This window comes from Nycticebus coucang, chromosome 14 (genome assembly GCF_027406575.1).
Source record: "Nycticebus coucang isolate mNycCou1 chromosome 14, mNycCou1.pri, whole genome shotgun sequence".
Taxonomy (NCBI): Eukaryota; Metazoa; Chordata; class Mammalia; order Primates; family Lorisidae; genus Nycticebus; species Nycticebus coucang.
In genome coordinates this window covers 59,408,087-59,425,432 of record NC_069793.1, presented here as the reverse complement: position 1 = coordinate 59,425,432, position 17,346 = coordinate 59,408,087, and the positions used below count along the sequence as shown (strand labels likewise).

The 17,346-nt window shown below is 40.0% G+C and overlaps 1 protein-coding gene across 1 annotated transcript in view; it reads left to right on the top strand.

Annotated features, from left to right (window-relative positions):
* The window catches only part of DNHD1 (dynein heavy chain domain 1), an 87,095-nt gene that overhangs the window by 25,854 nt on the left and 43,895 nt on the right, over positions 1–17,346 (top strand). The window contains 2 exon segments of the mRNA XM_053560557.1: positions 7,511–7,776; positions 7,866–8,109. Of these exon segments, the coding sequence (XP_053416532.1) occupies positions 7,511–7,776; positions 7,866–8,109 (510 nt within the window).

Below are 17,346 nucleotides of genomic sequence, written 5' to 3'. Positions count from 1 at the left end.
TGGTTATCAATAAAATCATTACATACATTTGTCACATTTGACAAGTCAATGCTTTTTAATTTTCTCAATCAACTGGTATGTATTCATTAAGATGATTTAAAGATACAAAGATAATTTTAGGAAATAGGTGACAAGGAGGAAAACTTTATTGAAAGGACCCTGTGTCTTTTACGAATTACACCAGTTTCTGAACATTTTTCCTCCAATGTATTTAGGGTAATGGAGACTATTGACACTTGTTTTACATAGTGCAGTGGAAAGAAGAAAGTTTGGTAGTCAGATATATAACATTACAAATCTGCAAAGTGGGAAAGAAATACCTAAGCTTTAAAAAAATAACGTGTCTAGTGCAGTGCTTAGCACTTAGTAATACATGCTGCAGATAGTACCTTCTTACTGTTATGAATATTAAAGACTTAGATAAATCAGATATTTCACAATATTTTTTCATTACGTGCTATACCAATACATGTTATGAATACCTGTAATATTTTTTGAATGGTTAAAAAAAACCTTGAATTTTTATTCTAAGCCCTAGTAAAACATAATTTGCACCTGCATTATCTTAGGTTGTCTGTTCCACTTTTAAAAGAACAGCATGGCCAGATGCAGTGGCTCACGCCTGTAGTTGTAGCACTCTGGGAGGCCAAGGCGGGTGGATTGCTTGAGTTCACAAGTTCTAGACCAGCCTGAGCAAAATCAAGATCCCGTCTCTATTAAAAAATAGGAAAACTAAGGCAAGAAGATTGCTGGAGCCCAAGAGTTGGACGTTGCTGTGAGCTATGACGCCACAGCACTCTACCCAGGGCAACAGCTCGAGACTCTGTCTCAAAAAAAAAAAAAAAAAAAATGGGCGGCGCCTGTGGCTCAGTGAGCAGGGCGCCGGCCCCATATACCGAGGGTGGCGGGTTCAAACCCAGCCCCGGCCAAACTGCAACAACAACAAAAATAGTCAGGCGTTGTGGCGGGCACGTGTAGTCCCAGCTACTCGGAAGGCTGAAGCAGGAGAATCGCCTAAACCCAGGAGTTGGAGGTTGCTGTGAGCTGTGTGATGCCACGGCACTTTACTGAGGGCAATAAAGTGAAACTGTCTCTACAAAAAAAAAAAACAAAGAAAGAAAGAACATCAGGGACTGATGTGTTTAGGGTGAATGTTGTGATGTATACATCTTAATTTCAAAAGGTTTAGGGGAAAAAAAGACAAAAATAGATAAAGGAATGTGGCAAAATGTTAATAATTATTGACTCTAGGCAAGTGGATAAGGACATTCATAGTACCATTCTATAAACTTTTCAACAAATTATAAAGAAAACAGATCTACATGGAAAATCAGATAAATGTCATGGGAAGACCAGAACCAAAGTTCTGATTTATGATTGTACATAAGTTCTTTAAGAAAAATGAAGTAAATTTTCAATAAAGGTAAATATGCAGCAGTTAAAACACTACTAGTAGTCTTTAAGAAACGTACATCCAACTGAGAAATCTTTTACTTAAATGAGTCAAAATTTGTATGGCACTTTAATCAAAAAATTATTTCATTACTTCTCTACATAACATACAAGAATATGAGATATGATAATTAAGTTTGCCAATTCATACTAGGAACAGTGCTACACTCCTTATTGCTGAATACACTTACCACTGAGGTCACCTTTGAAATATTCCCCTTGGAAAGCTATGCACCAGGCCCAGCACCTAGTTCACCCTTCAAAGTAACTTTGGAACTCTTTGTCTGGAGTGGCTATCAGAGCTGTTGTTGTATTACCCTTGATACCTTGAATGTCATCAAAATGTCTTCGTTTCAATATTTCCTTTATCTTTGGGTAAAGAAAAAAGCCATTGGGGGGCCAGGTGAATAGGGTAGGGAGTGGGTTCCAGTACAGATATTTGTTTACTGGTTAAAAGACTCCCTCACAGACAGTGAGGGAGCACTGAGCTGATGCATTTTTGTGATACAAGAGACGTGAGTTGTTGGTGAAAAGTTGAGGTTGTTTTCTTTTTTTTGAGACAGAGTCTCAATATGTCCCCCTTAGTAGACTGTAGCATCACAGCTCACAGCAACTGCAAACTCTTGGGCTTAAGCAATTCTTTTGCCTCAGCATCCCAAGTAGCCGGGACTACAGGTGCCCGCCACAATGCCCAGCTATTTTTTTGTTGTTGTTGTTGTCATTGTTGTTTAGCTGGCCCAGGCTGGGTTCTAACCAGTCAGCCTCATTGTGTGTGGCTGGTGCCTTAACCACTGTGCTACGGTCATGGAGCCATCCAGGTTGTTTTTGTCTAACTTTTTCACATAGCCTTTTCAGCACTTGCAAATAGTAAACTTGGTTAGCTTTTGTCCAGTTGGTACAAATTCATAACAAACAGCCTCTCTGATACGAAAAAATGTTAGCAGCATTTTTTGACTCTGGATTTGGAGTGATGGAGCTTTTATGGCTGTGGAGAATTGGCTGACTTCCATTGTGTACTTTGATGCTTTGTTTCAGGGTCATATTGGTACACTAGTGATAACATGGCCCAAAACATCATCTTGCATTTCCAAAAGGTCTTGGCAAACTTTGACTCTATTTTGCTTTTGTTCTTCAGTGAGCTCCTTTGGACCATTTTTGCACACACCTTTCTCATGCCAAGATCTTCAGTTAAGATTTTTTTGTTTCTCTGTCAATGTTTACTTGGTCTGCTATGCTTTTCACAGCTGATGATTTTGACATGCAATTAGAAGAATTTTTTTAAATATTTGTTTTTTTTTTCTGGCATCAGCACAGCAGTTCATAATAGAGGAATTTTTGGAATGTTTTTGTCAGTTTTGTTCATTATTTGCCACCCTGACCTGTCTTCATCAGATTTCTCTCCCCTTAGAAAAACGTTTAATCCATTTGTACACTGCCATTTTCTTGGACCAACACGTCCTTGATTTCACTTCCATTCTTGCCAAATTTAACAAGAAGTTTAATGTTCGTTCATTGCTCTAGTTCATGTTCCCAACATTTTCACAATGGAACACAAAAACATGCAACAACGATGATGAATGCCACTCAAAAAGAAACCACCATATATCAGCATGATCACAGCTGTAAGACAGTGATATACCAAGGTATGAACACTTGTTTTTTTGGCCGGCCTCCACCTTCAGTATATGGGGTCAGTGCCCTACTCCTTTAAGCCACAGGTGCCGCCCCACTTTTTTTTTTTTTTTTTTTTGAGACAGAGTCTCAAGCTATTGCCCTGGGTAGAGTGCCATGGTGTCACAGCTCATAGCAACCTCAAAATCTTGGGCTCAAGTGATTCTCTTGCCTCAGCCTCCCAAGTAGCTGGTACTACAGGTGCCTGCCACAACACCTGGCTATCTTTGTTGTCGTTGTTGTTTTAGCTGGCCTGGGCTGGATTCGAACCCTCCAGCCTCAGTGTATGTGGTTGGTGCCCTACTCACTAAGCTACGGGCACCACCCAGGTTATGAACATTTTACCAAGTTGTTTGTACAGTGTTGCAGTGTAAGTGCATGGTGGCAAGTTCATGAACTTAATTGTCAGAACTTGTATGAAAAATAAACTCCTTTAGAGGAGAAACTTGATCATTGACTAGGTTCTAGTCAATAAAAGAATACTCAATATATTATTAATAAAATGGCTATGCCATATCCTGCAGTCTTAAGCTGTTTTCTCCTACATTTTCCAGATAATATTTTATGGCCAAAAAAGACTATTAATATTACTATCTGATGTCTTACAATCTTATCAGAAATTTTCTTTAGTTAAAACTGAGAAAATACTTTCTTCATCTTTTATGTGTCAAGTTCAAAGCTATTACCTTATAGAATTCTTATATTAAATTTAATGTGACAGTATTCTAATAAAATCAGAGTATCTTTTGATACTTGTGGTAAAATAAATGTTACATTGAAAAGAGACATGCTTGTCTACGTTTTGTTATTTAATCTTTTGATGTACACTTTGGTTGGAGTAGTGTGAAGTTAGCTTAGAGATACAATGCAAAGAATGAAAATTGTGATTACTGTATTTTTTTTTAAGCGGGGGTTGTGCATGTCAGGGAGGAGTTTTTAGAAATGTTAGGTATGAGCAGTATGATGAGAAAGAGGAAGCTCAGAAGGAAGCAGCTTGGCAGTGAGTGGGTTTATAGATGAGAGGGAAAGAAAGATGTTTTCTTTTTTTCTTGCTGCTCTATGAGAAACTTTGATGAAATGAAGAGTTGTATAAATATGGTTGACAAGATTTGCTCTGTGTGGCATTTTATAGCAGTCTCATCTTATATTTTGGAGCTCACGTATAGTAAAGAACTATATGTTTTAGGCCTGTCAAAGTTGGATCAATATTTAAAAATACAACACCATATTTACATATATGTATTATAGTGATACATGACTGTTTTAAGTAAATTCTTGAATTCCTCAAAAATGACAGATAATTTATGCTTTTTTATTTAGTTGATATCACATTTCTTATTTTTAAAATTAAATCATAACCGTGTACATTAATGCATTTATGGGGTACAATGTCCTGATTTTATATACAATTTGGAATGCTTAACATCAAACTGGTTAACAACGTAGCCTTCACCTCACTTACTCAATTATTGTGTTAAGACTTTTATACTCTATACTTAATAGATTTGACATGTACCCTTGCAATATGCACCATAGGTGAGGTCCCCCGTTTCCCCTCCTTCCATCTGGTTTTCCTCCTCCCCTCCCATCTCCCTCCTATAGCCCACAACCTGGCCTATAGTTGTGTTTTATCTTTCATATGAAAGTGTGGGTGATTATACACATTTTATAAGAGTACTGAGTACATTGGTTACTTTTTCTTCCACGTATTTCTTATCATAAGCAAACTTTACTCTTACCTTGGCTATGAAGTTATTAGTGATACCTATTTTGTTTTGTTTTATTGTTTTTTGTTTTTTTTTCATCACATTGTATTAAAACTAGGCTAGCTTTCTTTCCATTGCTTGGAATTACACTTGAATTGACTAAGTACTTTATTGCCTGAGTACTCTCAGGGGTCTTGGCACCTGGAATTACTGTTCTTCAATCTCATCTTATATTTTGGAGCTCATGAAACAGCTACTATAATAAATTCAAAAGCAGAGAAAAAAAATTCAAAGGCAGAAAAGAAAGTAACAGAACCAACATTCACAGAAACTGAAACTAGAAAGTCAGGAGAGCTTGTCTCTCAAATTGCTGCTTATCCTTTCACCTCTTCTTTCTGTGCATTGTCCCAATTTCCTTGTTTCTTGAGAGCAGCTATCTCTTCTTCCTTTGGACTTTCTGCTCCCTTATAACTATTGCTTTCAAATGACTTAGACATTTTATAGCACCGACTTTATCCTTGCCTCTGTATGATGTTTCAGTTAAGTTTTTCTGTCCATAAGACTAGTCCAAATTTTCAAAAAGGAGTATAATTGATTTAGCTTATCCTATAGATTGATTCATGCATCCATAGCCATGGTAAGGGGGATGGGTCATGGTGCAAAGTAACTGCTTTTAGCTCTAGGTAATGGCAGATCATCTTAGAATGGTGTGGATGTTAGCTAGGATGATAGCTGAAGATTGCAACATCAATGTTATAGATGTTGTAGATATTGCAGTCTTCAGCTATCCTTGCATTTGGCTATAAGTAGATATTATATGGACCTGCATGTGTGAGTTCCTTTCAGATTAATTAATAAGAATAATCCTAACTCAAAACTATCCATGACTGGATAGTAAGCAAAAAGGGAATATTTTTCAATTATATGCTTCAATTTTTAAAAAAATGTCAGTTAATATGGGGATACATGATTAGATTACATAGTTTGCTTCTGTAAGGTTAAAGTCCAAGTTGTAGTTGCATCCTTCACCCAGGAAGTGTGCAGTATACTCACACAGTGTACCTGTTGGGTAGGAATTTACCCACCCCCTTTCCCTTCTGCACTCTACTTGAATTTAATTGAAGTTTTTCTCTCATGTGAGCATGTAACTGTTAATCTACTGGTTAGTGCTGAGTACATGTGATGCTTGTTTTTATATTCTTGTGATACTTCCTTTAAGAGAAAGTTTTTCAAATCTGTCCAGGTTGTTACAAAAAATACAAAACCTCCATTTCCCTGCTCTCTGGTCTGTATGGTACCTCATGGTTCCCCTGTTCCCTTCCTCATTAACAGCAATATGATGTGGGTCTTTTTTTTTTTTTTTTTTAATTTTTTTTATTAAATCATAACTGTATACAATGATATGATTATGGGGCATCATACACTCACTTCATAAACCATTTGACACATTTTTATCACAGTGGTTAACATAGCCTTTCCGGCGTTATCTCAGTTACTGTGCCAAAACATTTACATTCTACATTTACCAAGTTTCGCAAATACCCCTATAATATGCACCACAGGTGTGCTCCCACCGATTCCCCTCCCTCTACCCACCCCACCCCCTTTCCCACTTCCCCCTATTGTTAAGTTGTAGCTGGGTTATAGCTTTCATGTGAGAGTCCCAAATTAGTTTCATAGTAGGGCTGTGTACATTGGGTATTTTTTCTTCCATTCTTGGGATACTTTACTAAGAAGAATATGTTCCAGCTCCATCCATGTAAACATGATGTGGGTCTTGAGATTGCAGGTGGCTTGTCTCCATCCATTTGTATTTTAGGACTTGTGAAGATCCCTTGTCCCCACTTTGTTAAAAATGTAATCTGTGGATTTTTTGTTTTCCTGTCTAACTGCTCTGTCATTTTTATGTGGAAATAGGGAGCGATTTCAGACCTATGCTGTCATAGTCATCATCTTATCAGAATCCCTGCTGGCATTAGTTTTAAAGCATCATTCTTGTTCTTTTGTAATGCAGAAACCGTAAGGTATAGGAAGCAAGGACCAAAGCAGGGAGAAATGTTAGAAGGGCACTGCGATAATGCAGTGAGAGATGATGGTGAGTTGGGCTGGGAGAAGAAAGGCAGATGGTGGTGGATGTGGTGAGAACTGAGAATTCTGGGTATATTTTGAATGTAGAACCAATGGGACAGGTGTCATGTATGATTTAGGATTCACCAGTTATATCTACAGGAGATTTTAATCCAGAATTGATTTACATGGGGGAAAGAAGCAGAATATGTACCATTGATTCTGTAGCGCAGAGGCGGTATGATTTGTAGCTGATGGTGTGGCAGTGACATCCCAATTTGTCAGCACAGAGCCCTAGATGCTCAGCCTAGAGCATTTTTGTTTTTCATTGCTTCTAATTATTCTGCAGCCTATTTAATATTCTATAATAATTTCCTTCCTGCTTATACTGGCTAGAGTAAATTCTATTCTCTACGTTGGAACTATAGCTAATAAATTGCTTCCATGGATCTGGTATACTGTATTTGTGATAGAGATGTATGTGTGAACTTATTTATGAGCAGAGAAAGGGTGTGTGTGTGTGTGAAATTTTTCTGCATACTTGGGGTGTAGTGAGAGGTTGTGTGGGGGCTCTGGAAGGCACTCATGGATAATTATGGCATATGCTCCATTAGAAGAAGATGAAGAGGAGGACTTGAACACAGAGTTCCTGATACCCAAGTTCCAGGGCCAGCCCAGCTACGCCGTGCGTCTCTTCTGTGGTCCAAGTATAGGATTTGTGTGGCCCTGGAAGTCTCAGCCAATTACTGGTGCCCTGGAAGTCCGTGGGTACCGGCTGCGGGGCCAGTTCTTGCCCACCAATTATGAGCAGCTTCAGAAAGACCTGGACAACAACCTTCAAATCCAGCAGGCACTGACTATGCAACAGGTGCTGATGAAGGTAAGAACAGAAGTTTAATGAGTGGGATGCTGCCCACCAGGTCCTATCATAACCACCACCTCCGTCCTCAACACCTTGTCTACCCTTAGGGTGTCCTACAGGAGGTGCAGGAATTCTACAAGAAACATGACTGGATAGTAACCATTTATAAATTCCTGCTATCCTGGGGGCCTCAGAAGTTGGAAGAAATAAGAAACAGTCCTATCAAGGAGTATGTAAAGCTGGTGAACAACTTGCATGATTGGCAGGAGCGTGTCTCCAATATGCCTGTTAAGTTTCTCACGAAAGGCAAGTTGCTGCTGCTGAGCTGCCAAAATGTACAGGCAGAGATGGGTGAGTGCTGCTCGTCTGCCCTCCTCTCTTTCCTCCTGCCTTATAGCTATCTACATGGCCTGTCTTGGGCCTAGAACTTTTGGTGTAGTCCCCTCATTAGACCTGTGGAGGCTTCCAAAGCTCCAGGTCCCAGGCCTTCCCTTTGCTATCAAAGGTCCTATCACTACAGAGGGCAGCCTCTCTGTTTTGGCTATGCTCATATCCTATATTTCTTGGGAATCATATTCCCATCACGTGACACTTTCTATTCTTGTGGTGTAGAGATAGCTTAAAGTCCAAACATGATTGAGAAAAATCTCAGCCTGTTCCTCATGTTTCTCAGCTCAGTTTCTTTGCAGAAATTCCTGGGAACCTAGGCTGCCTCATCTCTGCATACATGGAGAGTCAAAATTTATCCTACAAAGAAGAACTAAACTTTCCCAATTAAAGAAAGCATTTTTCATTTAAAGCAGTGACTTGGGGTCTAATTTGATCTATTTTGGGTATTTGGTTAATTGAAAATTTATACTACAGTTCTGGGTTGTTTTTATTCTTTTTTTTTTTTTATTGTTAAATCATAGCTGTGTACATTAGTGCAATCGCCTGTACCCATTCTAAGATGCACCATAGATGTGGCCCCACCCATTACCCTCCCTCCACCAAAACCTCCCCCTCCCTTTCCCTTCCTTGGCCCTTTCCCCATAGTCTTGTGCTATAGTTGGGTTATAGTCTTCATGTGAAAGCAGAGCTGAGTACACTGGATACTTTTTCTTCCATTCCTGAGATACTTTGCTAAGAAGAATATGTTCCAGCTCCATCCATGTAAACATGAAAGAGGTAAAGTCTCCATCTTTCTTTAAGGCTGCATAGTATTCCATGGTATACATGTACTACAATTTACTAGTCCATTCGTGGGTCGATGGGCACTTGGGCTTCTTCCATGACTTAGCAATTATGAATTGGGCTGCAATAAACATTCTGGTACAGATGTCTTTGTTATATTGTGACTTTTGGTCTTCTGGGTATAAACCTAGTAAAGGAATTATAGGATCGAATGGCAGGTCTATTTTTAGGTCTCTAAGTATTCTCCAAATATCCTTCCAGAAGGAACGTATTAGTGGGCATTCCCACCAGCAGTGTAGAAGTATGCCCTTTCCTCCACATCCACGCCAACATTTTTGGTTTTGGGATTTTGTTATGTGGGCTACTCTTACTGGGGTTAGGTGATATCTCAGAGTAGTTTTGATTTGCATTTCTCTGATGATTAAGGATGATGAGCTTTTTTTCATGTGTTTGTAGATTTTGCATCGGTCTTCTTTAGAGAAGTTTCTCTTCAAGTCCCTTGCCCACCCTGAAATGGGGTCACGTGTTCTTCTCTTGCTAATAAATTTGAGTTCTCTGTGGATTCTGGTTATTAGACCTTTATCAGAGGTATAACCTGCAAATATTTTCTCCCATTCTGAGGGCTGTCTGCTTGCTTTACTCACTATGTTCTTGGCTGTGCAGAAGCTTTTTAGTTTGATCAGGTCCCAGTAGTGTATTTTTGATACTGCTTCAATTGCCTGGGGAGTCCTCCTCATAAAATATTCACCCAGGCCGATTCCTTCAAGAGTTTTCCCTGCACTTTCTTCAAGTATTTTTATAGTTTCATGTCTTAAGTTTAAATCTTTTATCCAGTGAGAGTCTATCTTAGTTAATGGTGAAAGGTGTGGGTCCAGTTTCAATCTTCTACAGGTTGCCAGCCAGTTTACCCAGCACCATTTGTTAAATAGGGAATCTTTTCCCCACTGAATGTTTTTAATTGGCTTGTCAAAGATCAAATAAGGGTAAGTAGCTGGATCCATCTCTTGGTTCTCTATTCTGTTCCAGACATCTACTTCTCTGCTTTTGTGCCAGTAACATGCTGTTTTGATCACTATGGATTTATAGTACAGTCTCAGGTCTGGTAGCGTCATTCCTCCTGCTTTGTTTTTATTGCTCAGTAATATTTTGGCTATTCGAGGTTTTTTCTGATTCCGTATAAAACAAAGTATTATTTTTTCAAGATCTTTAAAGTATGACAATGGAGCTTTAATAGGAATTGCATTAAAGTTATATATTGCTTTGGGCAGTATGGACATTTTAACAATGTTGATTCTTCCCAGCCATGAGCATGGTATATTTTTCCATCTGTTAACATCTTCGGCTGTTTCTTTTGTTAGAGTTTCATAGTTCTCTTTGTAGAGATCTTTCACGTCCTTTGTTAGGTATACTCCCAAATATTTCATCTTCTTTGGCACTACTGTGAAAGGAATAGAGTCCTTGACTGTTTGTTCGGCTTGGTTATTGTTGGTATATATAAAGGCTACAGATTTATGGGTGTTGATTTTGTAGCCTGAGACATGGCTATATTCCTTGATCACTTCTAAAAGTTTTGTAGTAGAATCCCTAGTGTTTTCCAGATGTACGATCATATCATCTGCGAAGAGTGAAAGTTTGATCTCTTCTGACCCTATGTGGATACCCTTGATCGCCTTTTCTTCCCTAATTGAGATGGCTAAAAGTTCCATTACAATGTTAAAGGGCAATGGAGACAATGGGCAACCTTGCCTGGTTCCTGATCTAACTGGAAATGATTTCAATTTAACTCCATTCAATATGATATTGGCTGTGGATTTGCTGTAGGTGGCCTCTATTAGTTTAAGAAATGTCCCTTCTATACCGATTTTCTTAAGTGCTCTGAACATGAAGGGATGCTGGATATTATCAAAAGCTTTTTCTGCATCAATTGAAAGAATCATATGGTCTTTATTTTTAAGTTTGTTTATGTGTTGAATTACATTTATAGATTTACATATATTGAACCAGCCTTGAGACCCTGGGATAAATCCGACTTGGTCATGGTGTATAATTTTTTTGATGTGTTGTTTGATTCTGTTTGTTAGGATCTTATTGAGTACTTTAACATCTATATTCATTAGTGATATTGGTCTATAATTTTCTTTTCTTGTTGGGTCTTTCCCTGGTTTGGAGATCAAAGTGATGTTTGCTTCGTAGAATGTGCTGGGTAATATTCCTTCTTTTTCTGTATTTTGGAAGAGGTTTAGTAGTATAGGTACTAGTTCTTCTTTAAATGTTTGGTAGAATTCTGACATAAAGCCATCTGGTCCTGGGCTTTTCTTTTTAGGGAGATTTTGTATAGTTGATGTTATTTCAGAACTTGATATAGGTCTGTTCAACATTTCCACTTCGTTCTGGCTAAGTCTTGGTAGGTGGCATGCTTCCAGGTATTGATGGATTTCTTTCAGATTTTCATATTTGTGAGAGTAGAGTTTCTTGTGGTTCGTTAAGGATTTTTTTTAATTTCTGAGGGGTCTGTTGTTATTTCATCATTACCATTTCTGATTGATGAAATTAGAGATTTTACTCTTTTTTTCCTGGTTAGGTTGGCCAAAGGTTTATCTATTTTATTGATCTTTTCAAAAAACCAGCTTTTGGATTTATTGATCTGTTGTATAATTCTTTTGTTTTCAATTTCATTTAATTCTGCTCTGATTTTAGTTATTTCTTTTCTTTTGCTGCGTTTGGGGTTGAAGTGTTCTTCTTTCTCCAGTTGCTTGAGGTGTTCTATTAAGTTATTGACTTCCTCTCTTTCCGTTTTCTTGAGGAAGGCTTGCAGTGCTATAAATTTCCCTCTTAGGACTGCCTTTGCAGTATCCCAGAGGTTCTGGTAATTCGTGTCTTGATTGTTGTTTTGTTCCAAAAATATGGTGATTTCCTTCTTAATCTCATCTATAACCCATGTATCCTTCAGCATAAGGTTGTTTAGCTTCCATGTTTTTGTATGGATATGCAGGTTCCTGTTGTTATTTAGTTCAACTTTTATTTCATGATGGTCTGAGAAGATGCAAGGAATAATTTCTATTTTTTAGATTTGCTGAGGTTATATTTGTGGCCTAGGATGTGGTCGATTTTGGAGTATGTTCTGTGGGCTGATGAGAAGAATGTGTATTCAGTTTTTTTGGGATGAAATGTTCTGTAGATGTCTGTTCAGTCCAGATGTTGAATGGTTGAGTTTAAATCTAAAATTTCTTTGCTTAACTTCTTTTTGGAGGATCTATCCAGGACTGCTAAAGGGGTGTTAAAATCTCCAACTACTATGGAAGTGGAGGAAATCGAGTTGCTCATGTCTGTTAGAGTTTCTCTTATAAATTGAGGTGCGTTGTGGTTGGGTGCATAAATATTAATAATTGAGATCTCATTGTATTGAGTATTAGCTTTAACAAATATGAAGTGTCCATCCTTATCCTTAATTATTTTGGTTGGTTTAAAGCCTATTGTGTCTGCGAACAGGATTGCAATGCCTGCTTTTTTCTGCTTTCCATTTGCCTGGAATATAGATGACCATCCCTTCTCCTTGAGTCTATATCTGTCTTTTAATGTAAGATGCGATTCTTGGATGCAGCAGATATCTGGCTTGAGTTTCTGTATCCAGTCCGCCAACCTATGCCTCTTTAGAGGACAATTTAAACCATTCACATTAATTGAGAGTATTGGTAAGCCTTTCGAGAGACCGGTGGACATTTTTAATCCTTTTGTGACTGTGGAAGTTGGAATTTGATCAAAAATTTTTTGGGTGGGTTTACTTTTGTGGTGGAGAATTATGCGGGTCTTTATGGAGGATAGGTCTAAGAATGTCCTAGAGAGCTGATTTAGTTGTGGCAAATTTCTTCAACATGTGAATGTCGTTGAAGTATTTAATTTCTCTGTCATAAATGAAGCTCAGTTTAACTGGGTACAGGTTGAATGTTGTTTTGTTTTAGGAGATTAAAAGTCGATGACCATTCTCTTCTAGCTTGAAAGGTTTCAGCAGAGAGATCTGCAGTTATTCTGATATTCTTCCCCTTGTAGGTAATGGTTTTCTTTCGTCTGGCAGCTTTCAGAATTTTCTCCTTCATATTAACTTTAGTGAAATTGATTATGATGTGTCTGGGGGATGTCTTATTTGGGTTGAGTCATGCTGGAGTTCTGAAACTGTCTGCTATCTGAATTTTGGAATCTCTTGGCATGTCTGGAAAGTTCTCCTTCATAATCTCATGGAGAAGAGACTCTGTGCCTTGTGAAGCCACTTTGTCACTTTCTGGGATCCCTATAAGACGAATATTGGTTTTCTTCAAATTATCTGAGAGCTCTCTGAGAGAGTGGTCTGTTTTTGCTCTCCATTTCTCCTCTTCTTTGAGGGTTTGGGAGCATTCGAAAGCTTTGTCTTCAATGTCAGAAATCCTTTCTTCTGCTTGCTCCATTCTGTTACTGAGGGATTCTACTGTGTTTCTCAGATCTTTGAGGGATGCAACTTCTTGTCTCAATGTGTCGAAATCTTTGGTCATTTGGTCTTTGAATCCGTTGAATTCTTGAGATAACTTTTGGAACTCTATTTCGATCTTATTTTCTATCCAGATCCTGAATTCAATTTCTGACATCTCAGGTATTTGTTTGTGCATGGGGTCTTGTGCTGTTTCTGCCCCATTGATCTTTGGGGGAGTTGATCTACTCTGATTATTCATATTGCCAGAGTTTTTCTGTTGATTTCACCTCATGATTGTTTTTCACCATTGCCTCTAGCTGTCCTCAGAGTTGGGGAGGTGTCTCTCCAAGATTAGACCCCAGAGGGATCACTCTATTGTTGCTGGATCTTTGTAGGGAGTGACCCTGTGTAGTTCCTCTGGGGCTGCTCCAGCTAGGGAGTTCTGGTTGTGGAAGCAGCTCCGGTTTGTGACACACCTGGATCCAGCAACAGGGCTGAGGGTGGTGCGCACGGTTCTGGGAGTGCCAGGCGCCCAGTGACTTTGGCACAGAGAGCCCAAGGCTCCAGCTGTCTCTGGCCAGGAGAAGAGCTCTGCAGAGGCAGGGAGGGCTCCAAAGGGCATGCAGCTACCAGAGTCCCTGTCCAGATGAACGGGCTAGTGTGCAAGCTGGGAGGACATAGGAGGGGGGACACAGGGTTGCGTGGCTCCCGCAGTTCCTGGTCAGAGAATGCGGAGGCCCGGTGGGTGCGGTCACTGGTCGGGGGTCGCTGCACAGCTCTTATGGAGGTCTGGGCGGCGCCAAGCCCAGGAGTTTGAGGTTGCTATGAGCTGTGACGTCACGGCACTCTACCCAGAGCAACAGCCTAAGGCTCCAGTGTGCCAAAACCGTCTCACTCTGGCCCTAAGGATTAAGGCTGTAAGGCAGCTCAGTCCCTGCCTTTAGGCTGCTCAGTCAGTAGGTTAGTTTGACCTACCCAAGCCTTGCTCTGAGACCCTGTGGGCGGAGCTTGCCGGGGCAATTCTTTCACAATGGCTGCTTGCGCCCAGCTCAGTGGCTCAGTCTGGGGCCCTAGACAATGCCCAAAGTTCTCCACACTCCTGCTCAAGCTCTCCCCAAGGCAGTTCAATTGAGTGCCAAGTCCAAGAACACTGAAACAGTTCACAGGTAAGGCCTTTCCGGTTTGCAGTCTCACTGCTGCTTGTACTTACGGGTTGCTGGCGTGATTAGGTTGATCGAACACATGCAACCACTTGCCAGTTTTCCACTGTTTCTGACCTACTCTTGGGGTCCAGAAGTCCCTTGCTGGCTCCCTGTATCCTCAAAAGGATGATTATAGGCAGATCCCACCGGCCAGAGATGCCTGGAGTCTTGTCTCCCCAGACTCGCTGTTCCCAGTTGCAGGGAATCTGTTACTGGGCCGCCATCTTTAATCTCCCTATCGTTGTTTTTATTCTTAAGTGTTCTCTGCTCCCTTGTCCTCCCCAGGGTACTATCTGGCACTGGGGAGGGTTGCTGGCTGCGTGTGCTCCTTTTTTTGCTGATATAATATATCCTTATTTGTTCTCTCCCCTCCTGACATTGCTGCTTCTAATGCTGCTGTGTCCTGGGCTAGTGGAGCCAGGATGTGTTCTCTAAGCCTAGAAGGGGCCTAGAGTTTCTGCCTCTGCTGATTTAGCCCCGCCTGAACTTCTGATGGCAGGGAAGATCTTTGGGGGTTTAGTGAATCCTTTATCCGGTCTCTGCCTTAGGCTGGCCACCCCCATAGCTTTTGCTTCAGGGTCCCTTGCCTCTCAACACAGGACCCCCCATCCAGGCCTACTGCTGTTAACTTTTATCTTCCATATCCCCTGCTAACTGGGAGCTGTGAGGGTCTTGTAAGCATTATATCTGGTCCTCTGCTTACCATATCACAGCTCACACTGTGATTTCTACTCTGCTATGAATATTTCACATAAGCACACACCCTGAGAAGTGATCTTGTTGTGCAGTTCCATGTGGAAAGTGGGGGTCATGAGCACTGTACTCTTTGTTTCTTCCTTAACCCATCTTGGTTTCCCTCCTCTTGTCACTTCATACTCCTATAAGGTTGAGGCCCAGTTGTTGGTATCCCTGGGTCTCTGAGAAATCTGATAAACAACTTTGTCTAATCCAGTCTCATCTTCCATGGGGAGGATGGATTGCACTCTTGTGTATTAGCAAGTGCCTCAGCCTAGGAGAGACTCACAGTGGGATACATTGGGAAGCTGGTGATATGTTCTTCTAGGAAATAGGGAGGTTGTTCTGTTTCCTCACCTAGCCCCTAAAGATGGCAATAACTAAGAGGACTCACTTGATACAGAGACTGGAGGCTATCAGGCCCTTGGCTTCCCAAGCCTTCTTTCTTTATGAAGGTGAAAGAGCTTGGAATTGGACCTAAAAAGAGTTTGTTTGAAAGTTCCTGCTTGCCTAGCCCTCCCTATCAGATAAAAGCACATGTTTCATTAGGCATCTTATGGGCCACTAAAATTGCCTGCTCTTGTACAGGGGATTCCAACTGGTAAGGCAGGAACAGGGAGGGCCTGTGGTTGGCCTGCTTTCTCTCTGGCTTGCTCTACTGCTGCTCCTGAAGTTTGTGTTCTCTTTCTAGTTTGTTAGCTTCTTGATCTTTAGTCTAGAATCAATTTACTTCTGCAAGAGGAACAAGTGGACAGAAATAAGCACTGGTTTGATAATTCAGGGTCTGTTTTTCACTTGCTCTGTAAGTTTAGATCACTGCTTCAGTTTCTTTATCTGTAATCTGGGCCTGATAATGCATTCACTCACCAGAATATAGTAAGGAGGTTTAAATGCAGTAATACTCTTCGCTTCTAGTATGACATATAATAGATGCTTAACAATTTTTTCATTTCAGCTTGTCCCCTTCTGTCTACTTTTATCCTTCTTGCTGATATAATTTTATCTTCCTATCCTCAACTCTGTTCCTCTTTATTGTGAGTTCCCTTGAACAGTGAATGTAATTATCCACTCTAGTGAGTTGTCCTCCTCAGAAGTTTAATGTTATCCTTTACTCCTCCCTCTCCTTAACCCAACTACATCCAACCTGTTGCCAAATCCTTTTCATTCTTCAGCCTCCCAAATATCTCTCAAATATGTTTTCTCATCCATCTTTACCAATCTGTTGCTCCTCTATACCACATGGTGTCGCTGTTGAGCCTCCTTTCTTCCTTCACTGCCTAATGCTACTGTCCCAAAGCGGCGCTGCTGCAAAGGCCTAGCTGCTGTCATGGGTCAGAGGCTACTTTGACAAAGGATTAAGTTCACATTCCTGTGTTTTGTTGAACATAGGATGCTCTTGAATAAGCTCCATCTTGATAGGTTCTCAGTCTCAGCTCTTACTACCCACTCCTCGTGGTTCTTCCCTCCAAGGCTCTGAATACACCACACCAAGTCAGTATGTCTCAACTATCTGCTCCTCAAACTCACTATTTTACTATCCAGTTGCAGACATGCTAAGAAGGCATAGGCCAGATTTACTTCTATAGATACACATTATATATATACATTTAAAACTATTTATATAAACAAATACTTTATATATTTTATGTTTATAGCATAAGTTTTAGTTTTCTTATCTGTAAAACAAGGAGAATAATAGTATTTTACCTTAAAGAGAATTTATGTGGATTAAAATGGGTTATGCAGGTAAAGTACTTGAAATAGTGTCTGGTATATAGGAAGCGCTCTATACTGTATTTGGTGGAATTCTATATTTCTCTGTCAGTTTTGCTGTTCTATGTATATTTTAGCATCTCTGAACTTAAAAGGTGTCTTGTGATTGATGGCATGTTACAGTCTAGATGGCATTATTTCTTTCTTTTTTAGTAGTATGTAAATAATGCTACTTCTTACAATTAGTAGTATCTTAGATTTGATGAGGTATCATGCGGATGGTTTTCCTGCCCTCTGAGACATTGAAGTTGTTCATATTACCAG